We start from the raw sequence: 18002 nt of genomic DNA on the forward strand, positions 1-18002 counted from the left end.
AACTCCGTTGGTTCAATCTATAAACCTTTTTATCCATATGAAGGATACTAAAATCCCTTCCAGGCAACAACTGCAATAACTCCTGGTTCTAACATGAGTTCAAAATGGCGAAACTATTACTTTTTTAGATGTTGCAATTATTGCGTTTTTCATATCCACTATACCATGTTGTGTCTTACATACTATCCCGAAAATTTTGTATTTTGCCATTTTCTCTCCATCTTCCTGAACATGCATGAAATATTTGCCAATGGACGTTTCAGTAACACACAACCAATTCTCTCCAAGAATTATACTTCTGAATTATACCCAAATTTTAATGAATGCAACCAACATATCCATGTTACCCAATTTTCTTAAATAATGTAAATACAAAGGTGTGATTAAATATAATTTATTTATATTATTAGCTAGACAACCAGCAAATTTTTAAAAAAAAATCTGTTTTGTATCTATGCGTTGCTAAATCAGATCTAGAATGAAAACAGATAATTCATTTATCCCGTTTGCATAATATCCTTACAGTTTATGTAGCCAAGCACTGTATGAAGGCTTTGATAATTCATTTCATACAGCTATTTTTCTAGTTCTGTATTCCAACATGGTTTTTATTCACAAGAGTCTTCCTTTTGTTTTTTGCTACACTTTGTTTTGTCAATAATTTCTGGCTCCGTCTAACGTTAAATCCTTTATCCAATTAAGCATATCGTCATAAAAGTTATTTCACTGACTCTGTAATAAAGTAATAAATAAATGAGTACTCAATGTATGTATATTTTGATTATATAAATCCTCCTAAAAGATTTTTAAAAAAAATAAAAAATACATTGTTTCTGGTGTTCCGGCACATTACATTTTTGTACAAAAGTAAGAAAAAATCCTCTTTTTTTATATTTTTCTTGGCCTATACAAGCCCAGCAAGGCAAAAAGCATATTGCATGCTTTACCATAATGGTTAGACATTACCAAGCTAGGTAGGTTAAGCAGGACAATTGAGTGTAGAAATGGTTACAGGAAACTTTGTCAAAAAAATGTTCTAAGTAAATAAATAAAACTAGTTGAAAAAAAATACAAAGTAAAATCTAAATACACTAGCATTAACCATGTTAACGGTAGTATTAAACATGTTATGCACATATGTCTATGAAATTCGAATCCGATGTAGCATAAAGGATGGCTATTATGTTAACTTACTTTGACTTCTTAAAATTATTAGTTCTGGGGTATCAAATGGTAGAATGCATTTTTTCCCATCTCCATTACCATGCATTTTCTAGCCAGGATGTTGTCAATAATTCTTATTATTCCTAATTCTCTTTTTTCCTTTTGCACTCTGATTTATTTTGTCTTCTGTTGTACTCAAATACCTGACCTATAAATTAATATCAAAATGTAAAATTGTATATTAAAAAGAAAAGCTACTCCAAGTAATTCAGACACTAATTTATAGTCTTTTTTCTTTTATAAATATCCGTCTGTGTGTTCCCCCCGCTCGCCCTATTTTATATATTTCAAGCGTCAGCTTTTTTGTGACTGATATTTACTCCTACAAACTATTCAAATATTGGTTTTGTTTTGCAAAAGTTTTGCCGAGGACAAAAACTAAATTCAGCCAAGTCAGTATAATTTTATACAAATAACAACATATTCTTGCAATGAATTTAGATAAGATTTTTAAATAAGATTAAGAAATAAATACTCTATTTGATATCTAATACACATGCAAGTGTGTATATGATTAGGTTTCACAAATATATCGTATATGTTTGCATGCGATTTATAAATACAATAGAACTAACAAATTCATTTATATTTCAATGAAGCAGAAATCATTATACCTTATTTCTGAAACATTACGGAATAGGTTACATCTTAAGACAGGTTTTTTCCATTAACTTCAGTAAGGGAGCTGTCATTTGATTTTTATGGGGGGGGGGGGGGGGGGGGGGGGGGGGGGGGGGGGGGCTAGGATGAAATTTGAAAAAAATAGGCAGGACAGGAATTTTGAGTAAAAAAAGAAGGCAGGATGAGACACTTGCAAAAAAAAAGTCAGGATGACAATTTATGTAAAAAAGTCAGAATAAACTAAAAAAAAAAGAAAGGCAGGACCGAATAGAGGGAAAAATAAAAAGGCAGGACAGAGATTACAACTAAAAAAAATGCAGGACAAAATTTTTCATCCTAGCCCCCACCCCCCCACCCCCCCCCCCCCCCCCCCATAAAAATAAAATGGTAGCTCCCTAATGGGTATAAATGTTATCGTTATAGATTTTAGAAAAAAAACTACTAAAATATTGGTAATTTACAATTTATTAGATTTTTTAAAGTTACAACTTACATGTTCTTTCTTTCTCTTTGAACATCAGATGATATGATTTTCTCTATAATTGTTTTCTTCGTTTTACAAATTTCTTACAAATACACAACAGGAAATAGCCACAAAAGTGACCATCCCATTACCAAATTACATTAAGATTTCTTATAAACTTAATTACCATAGCAACTATCTTTGAAAGTCGAACATATGGTCAATCTTATCAGAATGTGCTTGATTTCAGACTGGCTGTACCAAATATCACTCTGCATATAATGCTAAATTATTATGTTTTACAAAGTTTAATGAATAAAGTTATTATAAACATAGATGTAATGGGTATAACATCTATGTTATAAATAATGATTGCAATAAATTTAAACTTTTAACCAGGCAATCTATGTTTACGATATACATTTTTTTTATTACAGTAATGATATTCCAGTATAATTTTTACCAGGCTTATATATAGAGTATAATATATGATCAACGTTGGCCCAGCATTGGCTCAACATAGAGTTGTAAATGCAATTTCAGTTGATAAACACTTTCGGTATACCATTTACTTTTCATAAAGCATGCAGCAATCGAAATTATCCGTCTCCCAAGAGAAATAAAGCGAAAAATATTTCATAATCAATTTTTATTAACAAAATTTCATATCGGCCCTATGTTGCTACTAACATAATGCCAACATTTGCCCGATTTTTTTATAACCAGCATGAGAATATAATATGGATTTAAAACAAAAGACCAACGTTGGGCAAATGTTATGCAGCCAACACCAACGTGCGATCCAATCGTTTGGCCAATGTTGTGCAGCCAACATAAACTTGCGACCAACGGACCGACAATTTGCCAACGTTGGGCCAATGTTGTGTAGCCAACACCAACGGTCGACCAACGGGCCGACAATTTGCCAGCGTTGGCCCACTGTTAGTCTGTTGACTGGGTATATCCTATATTTCTCATATTTTTATCTTTTTCAGTTGTTTGTGTATTTTTACTGAAAATTATTATTCTCGCATGTTTTATAATCCTTATTGTATAATTACATTTTGTGTATATTGCCGACAAGGGCTCATGGTTGGTTAATAAAATTGTCTTACGACTATGGTGATGTCTGGATAATCTGTAAGAGGATTGACGATATATAATACTTATGAATCAATAGTTACAAGAGGTACCAGGATTATAATTTAGTACGCCAGACGCGCGTTTCGTCTTCATAAGACTCATCAGTGACGCTCATATCAAAATATTTATAAAGCCAAACAAGTACAAAGTTGAAGAGCATTGAGAATCCAAACTTTCAAAAAGTTGTGCCAAATACGGTTAAGGTAATCTATGCCTGGAATAAGAAAATCCTTAGTTTTTCGAAAAAATCAAAGTGTTGTAACAGGAAATTTATTAAAATGACCACATTATTGATATTCATGTCAACACCGAAGTGTTGACTACTGGGCTGGTGATACCCTCGGGGACGAAACGTCCACCAGTAGTGGCATCGACCCAGTGGTGTAAATAGTTATCAAAGGTACCAGGATTATAATTTAGTACGCCAGACGCGCGTTTCGTCTTCATAAGACTGATCATTGACGCTCATATCAAAATATTTATAAAGCCAAACAAGTACAAAATTGAAGAGCATTGAGGATCCAAAATTCCAAAAAGTTGTGCCAAATACGGCTATAAGCTTATCTATGCCTGGGATAAGATAATCAAAAATGATCAAAGATGATCTGATCATTTACAGCAACATTAGCTTTCCATTTGTATGAAAGTAATTTCCTTTTTAAATTAACTGTACATTTCTTAGTCAATAATGTCCGAAAAAAGATTTTATGGGTATCAGAACATCACACGTGGCCAAATTGTTTTCATGATTATGACTTTAACTTGTGGGTGATCGGTTAAGTTAATCATTCATAAAAAAAACTCATGGAACAAAAATAACATATCTTTACCAAAATATTGTCTAAAAAAATATACCAGATAGATATGTTCTTGTGAATGCAGAAGGGAAAGGACAGAAATTGTGTATGCGATTCTTAATCTTTAACATTAAAGTTAAAGATTGGGACACCTTTTCAAAAGCCAGATATATCTGGTTAGTTTTCCGTCATCTAGATTTCTATTTGTGTAGTCAGCTTTTTATAAAATAAGTTCGATATCGTCTCCTTCTGAGTTAATTTAATTCAAATCATAATGACTTGTATTCTTTATAACAAACGGTGTACACCAGTTCACATGAATTTAATTGTTTACAAATCATCATAATCTAAATGAAACCAGAATACATCGATTGATTAAATCATTTCCACGAAAACAAGTTCACTAATTTGATAAAATATTCGAACTGATAACTATTAGTCTTATTTGTTCTATATGTTATTGTTAAAAAAAAGCGTTGGAAAAATACATCGAAACAATAATTATGCAGGAAAAAATGGTTCTTAAATACATAACAATGTATCTGTCCTATATAGCCATAGCTTGAGACGAGCTATCAAATTCTATCGGATATCTCATTGTGTAGCCTGCTGAAGAGCACTCCTCAATTCAATGTGATTGGACGCTTTCCCATTGATTGTAAATGTTGTCACTTTTGTGGGTCAAATGTCTAACACTATAAGGGTGTCATTTATCTACGTTGATTATCAAGATAGTCACAAAGTTCGTAGTTTGTAAAAAATAACTGCTACAAAAAGTATTTTACACTATGCAGGAAATAGTAATTTCAGGTTAGAAACATATATGTCGTTATGTTTGAGATGTCAAAGTGACATCATAAAGTACTTTTCTGCACTTAAGTGTCCACATATAAGCAGTTAGTTCGTTTATCAATACATTTGACATAGTTTTGAAAGGATTGAATAAGTTTACTTTTTTCAGTAAATTTCAGTGACTAATCAATTGATGGCAGCATTCCTCCTTCTTTCCAATTAGAAGTTAGTTTCTACTTGTTTTCTTCAAATCAATGTAAATTGTGTATAAGTGTTTGCAGTGATATCAATTAGTTGTAAACTGCGCTCTGATATCATGCATCTTTCTTTTCAAACCTTGACAGCATGTGTCTGTCCAGAGTAAAACACATATCTTGCTCAGTCTCTGTGATCAAGTCAGAATATATAACAACTATAAAGATGACCTACATAAACGTAGACTGGGCTTGTCATTTTATTGGCTATCATAAAGAATATTCTTATGTTTCATTTGGTTATGTATTTCAGATCCGACATCATATTTTCAGAATATATGTGCCCTGTAGTCAACGCTTTTGTGTTGACATTATATATTAATGCTATAGTCATTTTCAGTTCATTTTCTGTTCATATGATATATTCTTTAATTATTCGGAACGCATTTTTCTACACTTATTTGTGTCTTTCAATGCTTTTAATCGCTTTGCAATGTTTTTTTCATTGTTTTGATTCGAGAACAACTGATGCACCTTATTTAGCCGAAACACGCGTCTGGTGTTACAATAACAAACTATCAGCGTGATTGTCTATTATGAAGTTTGATTACAATCACTGGGTCGATGCAACTATTGGTTTAAAAGGTACCACCATCGAAGTAGGTAGTATAAAATATCAACAAGATTTTCTGCTTTAATTATTCAAACTCTTAGTTTTGTCTTTACCCTTAACATAGATGTCATTAGCCGTAGATTTTGCACAATTTTCGGATTTATTTATTTATTTTATTTTTTCCTTCATATTTTATTAACCTTTCTAACTGTTTTGATTCGAGCGTCCCTCATACGTCTCGAGTAGACAAAACGCTCGACTGGTTTAGCAAATTATAAGCTTTGCATTTTTGGGAATTTTTTACAATCGCTGGGTCGATGCCAATGATGGTGTCAGTAGTCAGTCATTATAAGTAAATTGTTTATTCACAATTAAAGAGTTCTCCTTCTTTTTTTCCTCTACAATAATAACAAAAGTCAAGAATGCTTGTCATAAAAAAAGAAAATCCAACCAAAACTGGGGGTAAACTTATAGCTCCAAAATAGTAAACAGTTTCCTGCCTAACTTGTGACACCCGTCGTGGTACTAGTGCAAGTTAAATATTATGTTTGTACACTATTTTTGACTAAATACATGCAGCAGATATATTGCTCAATCCTTTTGGTCAGGTTTTATAACAACACTTTAAGTTTTTTTTCTATTTAATCTAAACCATTTAAAAAAACTGTGCAGTAATCTTTTCCATTTACTGCTACCGTCCTAATGGTTTATTCATCCAAACATCCACTGCAGTGACGGTGTTGTGATAACTGCAATTCAGATTTGTATACATAATTTTAGTATAGAATAGCAGAGGTGTATTTTTTTTCTCTTATAGTTCATGGTATTTCCAACACATCGCGTTGACGTTATTCAAAGTTTGATACGTAACAATTACAGAATATATATTTTAATATAGTGTGAAGTCAAAAATACCCAATTCTAATTTAACCTCAAACAAATTGATATAATCGTTTACCTAATTTTTAAAACAAATAGTCTCTATTCGGTAAACTGGAATTATAGAAAAAAAAATTCACTATATAGATGGAAAATTCTCGTTTGAATATTGTCATTTTATATTTTATGAAATTGAAGATGATATCCTCCACACGTAACATGATCAGATTTTAACTCGCTTTACGTGGTTTTACACATTGAAGCTTTTTTTGTTTATGTGAACCTAAAATAGAATTATATACTATTTACTTTGATCGCTGGCTACGAAACAACGTAAGGTAAAATGGCCTGATATATCAAATTTAACTTTTAAGACGATTTGAAACATGCTCAAGAGGTAACTGAATTTCGACAAATTGTGTGTATTTTAACAACAAATGTCTTATAAAAGAGGAGCGATAGATACAACCGTCTCGTTTATAATACGTTACAATTTACCGTCATTATTGCAGGACAATGCATGGATGGTTTTTTGTATGCCTAGAAGTTTGCTAAAATCTGTGACTTGAAAAACATATCCTGGAACGGATGCCATATTTGTGAGTTCCTCTTTGTTAGCGCCTCTGCCAATGCCAACGCTTATAACTTGAATATGCTTTTCTTTATAAATGTATGCCTGTTTTGCGGTATTTAAAGGATTTCCTGACACGCCATCTGTCAAAATAACCAATACATCTTTTGCATCTGACCGATCCCCGGCACTTGGAACAAACACTTTACTGAGTATGAACTGAAGGGCTATATCAGTTTTTGTCAGCTGACCAGTGTATGGTATTCCTTTCACGGCATTTTGTATAGACTTTGTATCATTATACTGGTTTAGTTTTATTCTTAGATACGTTTTGCTGTCGAACGTTACAACTCCTACTTGTACGTGGTCTGGATCTATGGTAAAGTTGGACAATATTGTTGAAACAAACTCTAGTTCTTTCTTGAAGTTTGTTGCGCCCACGCTACCAGATGCATCAACGAGAAAAACAATGTCTGCTTTTTCAACACATCCTATAGCTACAAGTATTCTTTTATTTTTAATTTTGTCGATTATGTGGTATAGTATAGATTTTGGCATATTAAAGTAAAAAGTAATCGAAAAATCGCAATGATATGAAAATCAAAAATCATAAATACCAGTTGGTAGCTCTGGTGATATGGGTGTCAGAAAAAAAACAATCGAGCAAACTTTACAAACGTGTTACCTTGATTGGTAATTCTTGATCCGAAAAAAATCTGTCCATAATGTCATGTTGGTCGATAGGGAGAAAAAAAATCCTATTGGCATCATGTATCACTGTTTAATTTACTAAATATAGAAATTTGCATCGTACATGTTAACCATTGGTAAAATATTACTTTTTTAGGATTTGTTTCTGCATGACCAATACAACGGGTGCTAAGAACTAATAACCCTTCCAGAATGCCCGAGATTACACCCACTTTGTGATAGGTTCGTGGTGTTTAATCTTTAGCTTTTCTATGTAGTTTGCTGCTTATTTGTTCGTCTTCTCATGTTTTGTTTTTGTTTTTGTTTTTGCCATGGTGTTCTGTTTTCTTTTACTTTTGAGGTTCTAATGTCTCTTTGATAGTTTCTGCATCTTTTTAGCAGTTACGTTTGAAATCGTGATATCAAAACTATTTCGATTAAGAGGAGATCTTTTGTATACGATGATGAGACAGAAATGCAACAAAATAGATAGACAGAAAACATCTTAAGTGGGAGTTCAGTCTTTAATAGCAGACAGGTGTGTACACGAGAAGTCAATCTTTTAATCGTCTCGATTCTAAACCAAATGTGAATGAAATAAATAAAAACAAAAATTAAAAGATCTGCTAACAGGTGTAATATAAACATTGTTCTTGCTTACAAATACACTCTTAACGCACAAGTTTAATATTTTTATTTTTCTGGTTCTCAAACACGCACGCACCAGTTTGAAGTCAGAATTGTAATATGTTTTCCTATGGACTGTTACTTTTTGTGTTAGTATCCATTCATCAATCTCTCCAGCCATCATATAGGTACTTTTTCTAAAAAATTTATATAAAAATTAATCTACTCACCTTGAACTACAATTAGTGTATTAACTGTGGAAAAAATGAAAGCAACAATAAGTAACTTCATAGTTATTGATATGACAATTGATCTCGCCAATCTAGGGTCTTATCTATGTGACCTAGAAGTTAACCTTTGTGTCAAACAGTCAATCTACAAATACTAGAAAACAATCTTAAAATCCGATTGTGCAAACTGACTGTGGTCACAATTTTCAAATGTCTTATAAAGCAGAAAAACACTCAAAATGTCATAATCTAATTTTTAGAAAAAAATTACATACCCAGGTAAAACGAATCGTATTTTTATCTGAAAATATTTTAAAGAAACGTTTCATTTTAATTCTTTTTGATGTTAGTGTTAAAAATCACATTAGAAAATAATTCATCGGCCGAACTGGAAACTGACTTTGAGTTAATCCGCTTTTTGGATTTTGTAGTTTGCTCGAAAAAGTGTGATACATCATATTAAGGGTATAGTAGTGTACTGCCGGCAATTTCAGAATTACACATCGAGCGTATAGCCTACAATGCGATGTGTTGATATCTAACTTCACCACAAGACCACGCTTTTTTAGTTAATTGGTAATAAGGTACCAGTGTAGGCTACTATTTTTGGAATTGCTTCATCCACATTAAGCAATATTCTCATCGTTCTTTTACCTTCAACTGCTGAAGTGACGTTCTCTCATCAATTGTCATAGCACATGTATTCTTACATGTTGATATTAATCTCCATCCTGTACGTATAATTTCAAAGCTTTTTTTTTTGTCCTCTTTTGGTTGATAAACGGTTACTTTCTTCCTTTTCTAAATCGTAGTTACTTCCAGTCTCCCAATCATACTCTTTTTACGTCCAGGTGATGAATTACTAAATCTAAAATTGTAAGTTGTCTATCAGATGTTGTCATCTTTCTGTCTGAGATATCCTAACAAAAAATAGGATTTTATGAATAAACAAATGCTTCCTTCCAGGGATTATTTGATTTAACGGCAGGTATTTTATAGTTTCTTTGAAATTCATTCACTATTGGTTAGAATCAGTTCTCTTGCTTACTAAAACATGTCAAATTGTGTCTCCTAATACCGCACAAAAGTCATGTAACTTAAGTCATCATAAAAGAATTGAGAATGCAAACGGGTAATGTGTCAAAGAGACTACAAACAACCCGATTAAACAGCAGAAATCTGTTAATCTTTTGCTAGTCTATTTTAATCCAGTTGGTCCATCTTTCAAAATTCAGCATGGCTGATACTAAATAGGCATTTTTATATCTTGTGATTTTAACTATTCTCAATTTAGTTAATATGAATCCGCTTCTGTTGTCTGATATTTCTTAAAGAGCCTTTTACAACTTTCTGTAGTTTCAGTTTTTGTCAACTATGAATTTAAAAGAGGAACAGTGATAAATCAAAAATAAACTGATAAAGCCATGGCTAAAATGAAAAAGATAAACAGACAAATAATTGTAAACAAGAAACAACATCGAAAACTAAAGACTGGGCAACACGAACCCCATCAAAATTTGGGGTAGTCTCAGGTAATCTGGACGGGTAAGCAGATCCTGCTCCACATGTGGCACCCGTCGTGTTGCTTATGATATTATATACCTGGTAAATAGTCTAATTTGGTAGGTCACATTGGTGAAAAGGGAAGGGGGTTGTAGTTACGACGATAGCATCTGTGAAACGGTTATTCCATAACGGTCAACTAACTCGTGATGGCGTCCGTAAAATTTAAGACGGGATGATTTCTAATTAACCATTCTCTTGGTTTAACTGCCTCCTTGTGAGCAGCAACCCTCTATCTATCTAATCAAAAAACTTAGCAATCCTATTTTTTTAATCCATCTCTGACTGTATCAACCTCGAAATCTTTCCATGCATCCATACCCTATGATCTTATGTTCCTTAAAAGGAAGCAGTCAATGCCTCGTCATTTGCATGCCATGATTAGGATAATTTTTCGGTCTCAAACTTCTTCCAGATCTTTCCTTTTATTTTCAAACCAGGATTTCATTATCGTTCTTGGTTATCTCTAATTCAATTTTTCTCGTACTAGTAATTTCTTTTCTCTTGTAAGTTGTTTTTTCTCTATCAAATGACATCCTTTCCTAACGTTCATTAAACTGCTTCTAAGGCTCATACTTCTCGATTTAACTACGGTCAAATAGTCAAAGTAACTTTTCTTCTTTAAAACATTCATCTTACTTAATAATAATTAAATCCTTAAAAAGACAGGTTAGGAAATCCTGTCCGAAAAGGGGTATGTATATTTATTCATCGTAGTCAATTTTACAAATCACAACCTAAAAAATCTATTTACTTTACTCGGACATTAGATATCTGTCGTTTTTCTTCTTCTTCACTTTTTCATCTAAACTTAACGATTCGAGCATATGTCAATCCACCATTTTCTACATGAGAAAATATGTACCAAGTCAGGAATATGATAGTTGTTATCCATTCGTTTAATGTGTTTGAGATTTTTATTTTGCCATTTGATTAGGGACTTTCCGTTTTGAATTTTCCTCGGAGTTCAGTATTTTTGGATTTTACTTTTTTTCCGTTGACGAGTTTTTATCCTTCGAGTGAAACCTACGTTTGTAATAAGCCGAATTTAAGTAACTCAACCTTTGCACACATTAAAAATTAAAGACTACCGTAGTATCAATATTATTCTGAAAATTTTCTAATATCTATTACTGCATTAATCCATATATACTTCTATGGCTTCACGTGCAGAAAAAATATTTTCTATCTATATATGTCACCATATAGGAGTGAAAATACAGTACTTAGAAAATATGTCATGCATATACCGTTGTGGAAACAGGATACTTGTTTTCAAAAGGGCAGCCCGTTCATGATTCAGTAAGCACTTTGCTCTAAAATTGGGGTGCCAGTAAAAAGGCGCTCAAAAATTTTACTTAGACAAGTGGCTCGACAATCTCAGATCAAAAATATACTAACATATACAATACCTGAGATTCAAAACAAAATATTGTAAGAGGCGAAAGATCCCTTAGGGATAAAATCAAACTCAAAAATCTATATCAAACTGAGAATGGGATGGCAAAAAAACGATTAACGGTGAAAAGACAAACAGCAATACACAAAACACAACATAGAACACAAAAGACGATCAACACGAATCAGAACAAAAAACCATGTTTGATCTCTTGTCATCGGGAAGAGTAAGCAGAAATTGCTCCACAAGTGACACCCGTTGTGTTCCTCATGTACGTACAAATTCAATAATATGTCTAATTCAGTATGTCTCGTTCGGGGAAAAGACAACGGGGTTGTGGTTACGACAATTAGAACATATTCGTCGTCATCTATGAAACAGATATTCCATATCGGCCAACCATCTTGTTCTGGTGTCCGTTAAATTGTCCAACTTCACCTCTTAGAACGCCTGGTTGTTATCTATGATGAGTTTATTGAATAACTTTCTTGTAAACAGCAACTCTCTATCAAAGAAATCACAATATGAAATAGTGTTAATAAGTTCTAGAATATTGTATCAAATGGGAGATGTATTTTCCATTTACCAAAATGCTGATGAATAGAAATCGAAAGGTTACAATTTGGTAGCTGGAATCATGTCTTTTGTCGTGAAATACTTTTATCAACCGACCCTCATTGTCAATTTCTGGATATAAATAAATATTGGAATGATGCGTTCAAAATTGCCATAAATATTTTGATTTATTATATAACTACTAATCAATAGTTTTAGCTATGTGTTCTGTCATCGTTCTAGTCACTCATTTAGTTCTGTATACTTCATTGTTTGGTTTGACTTAATATCCGATCATCCATTGAAGGGAAGGTGTCGTAATTGCTGAAATTTAGAATATGAGAAATGCGTGATTATTTGTGTTAATGTACAGTTAAAGTAAATGGTTCTGATAAGATTTTGCATACAGCTGCAGTATGTTAAAATTGCACTCTGATACATTCATATCAACCCTGCCATGCACATACACACACACCCACATTTCTGAAGGAAATATAATCTTTCCGGAGCAAAATATTGAAATCTATTGGGATTCATATTCTTCAATCTAGTTGATTTTAAGAAATGCCATGTTCTTCAAAATACTAAGAATAACACAACTTTTACCTCCTAATGCCGCAAATAGTCCTTGTGTCCTCAGATATCCAAAGCATCTACTTCTACTATGGTATCTAGTATAACAGTTACCCCAAAGACTGTAGAAACGTTGACTACTACATGACAATCGATACACTGTAATGAAAGTTTAAGGTCTAGCATTAGCAATTACCTACATGACACACAGTTTATTATTATATGTGACGCCGCTATTAATACTCATGACTACAATTACTCTTGTTTAACATATATCATTAAATTGGTATGACATGTTCATATCTTTTATTTTATTAGAATCAAGTAAAAATAGCGGAAACTTCAAGTAGGCATTGTCACAACAGCATACTGACATCACAAGATATCTTTCATATCTTTTTTGCCTTTATTGATACCACTTAACTTAAGCATTTGCAAAACATTAAGTTTGTCATTCAAATACATTCTTTGTACGAAAAATACCCGTTGATCGCACTCTTCTCTTGTTTTAATGTTCATTTGTTCAAGTCTCCCACAAGTGACAATAAAAAGGCATAGTCTTGCGTATTTGGAAGAATAACTTTTGTCTACTGAAACAGTCTGTAAGCGATTCCTAAAAAATTTGTACTGTCTAGGTAGAGCTCTCATTTCTATAATATAATTTCAATCAATGTTTTATTCGTGAATTTTATCATCTCATATCTTTCATTTATTCAATATAATCATTAAATATATAGTTCACTTACCTATGCCGTTGTAAGCAAATTGACTGTTTGCGATTCTAAATCCATGATATCTGTTGTAGTAATCGTTGTAACTTATAGGATGTCCACTGATCGATCTAGTACTCAATCTGTTGACTTCAATACCATGTCCTTAACGAAATTATAAGTATATCATCACTAAAACATATTCATATATAAAAAATATTCTGAGCATAAAATATCCAGGAAATGCTATCTATGGTAATTCATTTTCTGATATTTGAATATTAAAAAGACAAGCAACATTACTATGATAAAAGGCAGAGTCTATGGAATTAAATTGAGAATGGAAATGGGGAATGTGCCTAAGAGACAACAACCCGACCATAGAAAAAACAACGGCAGAAGGTCACCAACAGGTCTTCAATGTAGCGAGAAATTCCCGTACCCGGAGGCGTCCTTCCGCTGGCCACTACACAAATATATACTAGTTCAGTGATAATGAACGCCATACTAATTTCCAAATTGTACACAAGAAACTAAAATTAAAATAATACAAGACTAACAAAGGCCAGAGGCTCCTGACTTGGGACAGGCGCAAAAATGCGGCGGGGTTAAACATGTTTATGAGATCTCAACCCTCCCCTATACCTCTAACCAATGTAGAAAAAGTAAACGCATAACAATATACCTCTAGCCAATGTAGAAAAGTAAACGCATAACAATACGCACATTAAAATTCAGTTCAAGAGAAGTCCGAGTCTGATGTCAGAAGATGTAATCAAAGAAAATAAACAAAATGACAACAATACATAAATAACAACAGACTACTAGCAGTTAACTGACATGCCAGCTCCAGACTTCAATTAACCTGACTGAAAGATTATGATTTCATCATATGAACATCAGGCACAATCCTTCCCGTTAGGGTTTTAGTATCATACCGCCATAACATGTATGAGAACAACATAACCCGTGTCATGCCAATTACTGGTTTTTGAATAAAAGTGTTTAGTTCCGATGCAAAGACCCTATAAGTGAATCAATATAAACGCCACAATATGCAATTTTTAATGACCTTTTAACACATTATAAAATGCTGTATCATTTGCTCTCAAAATAACTGACGAAAAAACATGAATCTCAGTACTGCATGAACTCCATATGAGTCTGATAACTTGTTACTTATGTAATTTATTTTACAGATACAGTCATACCAACACTGCCATGCACACACACACACACCAACATTTATGAAGGAATTGTTTTTTCCGGAGCAAAATATTGAAATCTATTGCGATTCATATTATTCAATCTAGTTGATTTTAAGAATTGCCATGTTCTTCAATATACTTAGAATAACACAACTGTTACCTCCATATGGTGCAAATAGCCCTTGTGTCCTCAGATATCTAAAGCATCTACTTCTACTATGGTATCTAGTATAACAGTTACCCCATAGACTGTAGAAACGTTGACTACTACATGACAATCGATAAGCTGTGATGAAAGTACAAGGTGAAACATTAGCAATTATCTATATCACATACATTTCATTATTTGATGCTAAGGTGTTATTCATAATCATGACTTAATTTAGACTAGTTTAACATATATCTTAAATTGGTATAACATGTTGATATCTTCTATTTTATTTTTATAGAATAAAAAAGAAAAAAAGTGGAAAAGTCAAGTATACACCCCATTTCCATTCTCAATTTTATTGCCACAACATCATATTGACATCACTATGGATATTTATTTCTTTTTGTCTTTATCGATATGAAAGTAAACTAACGCATTTGTAAAATATTGAGCTTATCATTTGCATCCATTCTTTGTACGAGAATACGAGAAATACGCGTTAGTCGCCTTCTCTCTCATTAAAATATTCATTTGTTAAAGTCTTTTGTCGAAATGCGCATCTGGTGCAGAAAAGTTGGTACCGTTAATGTTATTGTCTTTTAATATCTATCATTTATTAAAGATAAATATTGAATAAATAGTAAACTTACCTTGACAATTTTAATGAAAATGACTAATAACGAAACACTTGTACTCGGCTCGAAACTCTTGTTTACATGTTCATTTGTTCAAGTGTCCCACAAGTGACAAGAAAAGGAATGGTCTTGCGTATTTGGAAGAATGACTTTTGTCAACTGAAACAGTCTGTATGCGATTCGTAAAAAAAATGTACTGTCTATGTAGAGCTCTCATTTCTATAATATAATTCCAATCAATGTTTTATTCGTGAATTTTACCATCTCGTATCTTTTATTTATTCAATATAATCATTAAATATATAGTTCACTTACCTATGCCGTTGTAAGCAAATTGACTGTTTACGATTCTAAATCCATGATATCTGTTGTAGTAATCGTTGTAACTTATAGGATGTCCACTGATCGATCTAGTACTAAACCTGTTGACTCCAACACCATGTCCTTAACGAAATTATAAAGTATATCATCACTAAAACATATTCATATATAGAAAATATTCTGAGCATAAAATATCCAGGAAATGCTATCTATGGTAATTCATTTTCTGATATTTGAATATTAAAAAGACAAGCAACATTACTATGATAAAGGGCAGAGTCTATGGAAACATTATAAGATGCTGTATCATTTGCTCTCAAAATAACTGACGACAAGACACGAATCTCAGAGCTGCATGAACTACATATGAGTCTGATAACTTGTTACTTATGTAATTTAATTTACAGATACAGTCATATCAACCCTGTCATGCACACATACACACACACCCGCATTTATGAAGGACTTTTTTTTTCGGAGCAAAATATTGAAATCTATTGCGATTCATATTCTTCAATCTAGTTGATTTTAAGAATTGTCATGTTCTTCAATATACGTAGAATAACACAACGTTTACCTCCAAATGGTGTAAAAAGACCTAGTGTCCTCAGATATCCAAAGCATCTACTTCTACTATGGTATCTAGTATAACAGTCACCCCAAAGTCTGTAGAAACGTTGACTATTACATGCCAATCGGTACGCTGTGATGAAGGTAATATGAACAATCAATTACTAACTACATCACATAAATTCAATTATTGTTTGCAACACTGTTATTATAATGATACTGTAATCTAGTCTCGATCTTATTTATATTGTTAACTGACATGAAATTTTGTAATTTTCTTTTAGATCTGGTAGAAGATTACCAAGTATATTATAACGACAGCAACCTAGCAACACATGCATGCATGATCTTCCCTCGTTTGAAATATTAATTATGCTTAATTTTTACGAAAGTGGTAGTTTCAGACTAAGCCATACTCGTTTAGTAACACGTTTTTTTTCTCTTAAAAACCACCCTGTATGTGACTCTATGTTGTGTCTTGTTATTTAACTGTTTGCCTTTCTTAAATAGCCATGGCGCTGTCAGTTTATTTTCGATGAGTTTGACTGTCCCTTTGGTATCTTTCGCCCCGCCTTTGTAAGTTTGAATCCTCTATGTAAAGCTCTCATGTATATTACTTCTAATATATTTGTTTCATGATTTGAATTCTGAATTTTTATTATTTATTCAATTAAGGTGGTACCCAACACTTTCACTAAAATTAATTAGGCTCGGTTTAATTTTCATGAAACTTTGACAAAGTATTTACTTTGACCCTTTGACAAAAATATAAAAAATTCTAAATATTTGAACCAACCAATTTATCAGAAAAAATACACTGGTTACATAGCAGTTTGACAAACACTAATTTTGATCATTGAGAAGCTTAGTATTCCCTTAATAACTCGACGTAATAAAAACGTTTAGCTGATTTTACAGAGTTATCTCCCTGTAGTGTTAGGTACCACCTTAAACAAATATATCAACTAACCTAAACCATTGTAATAAAATTGACTATTCGCTATTCTAAATTTATGATATCTGTTGTAGTAATCGTTGTAACTTATAGGATGTCCACTGATCGATCTGGTATTGAACTCCAATACCATGTCCTTTATGACACAAACAAAAATATTTCATAAAAAACATTTTCATATCATATATTTTCTTAGAACACAATATGAATAACTAATATCAGAATAAATTTAACTGTCTTGAGTATGAATATTTAAAACATTTTTTATTTAGCAAAACATCTTAAATAAAACAATGATCAATAATGTAGAAAATCAAAGTATAAGATGCTTCAATTGTGTTTTTTTTTAATGTATCGACAAAAATAATTACGGATCTTAGTTTCAGTTTTACAAGAAACATTTTTTTTACATAACATCAAAATCGTGTTACTTCCTTTAATCTTTTTCAAACATACAAAACACAAAAAAAAAAAATACAATAAAATAATCCACAAAGCGTGCACACATATATAGTTAT

General features: G+C 32.3%; 2 protein-coding genes across 2 annotated transcripts; both read right to left on the minus strand.

The window, feature by feature from the left end:
* Nucleotides 1-6477: 6477 nt before the first annotated feature.
* On the minus strand, nucleotides 6478-8962 carry LOC139514321 (collagen alpha-1(XII) chain-like). The gene is made up of 3 exons (XM_071303415.1): nucleotides 8845-8962; nucleotides 7225-7794; nucleotides 6478-6596 (listed from the first exon to the last, which is right to left on the minus strand). The coding sequence occupies exons 1-3, from the start codon at nucleotides 8903-8905 to the stop codon at nucleotides 6559-6561; spliced, it is 669 nt and encodes a 222-aa protein (XP_071159516.1). The 5' UTR covers nucleotides 8906-8962; the 3' UTR covers nucleotides 6478-6558.
* Nucleotides 8963-12523: 3561 nt separating this feature from the next.
* Nucleotides 12524-17617, minus strand: LOC139515291 (uncharacterized). Its single transcript, XM_071304859.1, has 6 exons — nucleotides 17500-17617; nucleotides 16537-16662; nucleotides 15954-16082; nucleotides 15013-15138; nucleotides 13681-13809; nucleotides 12524-13093 (listed from the first exon to the last, which is right to left on the minus strand). The coding sequence occupies exons 1-6, from the start codon at nucleotides 17615-17617 to the stop codon at nucleotides 12909-12911; spliced, it is 813 nt and encodes a 270-aa protein (XP_071160960.1). The 3' UTR covers nucleotides 12524-12908.
* Nucleotides 17618-18002: the final 385 nt, after the last annotated feature.

The sequence above is a fragment of the Mytilus edulis genome, chromosome 3 (assembly GCF_963676685.1).
Source record: "Mytilus edulis chromosome 3, xbMytEdul2.2, whole genome shotgun sequence".
NCBI lineage: Eukaryota > Metazoa > Mollusca > Bivalvia > Mytilida > Mytilidae > Mytilus > Mytilus edulis.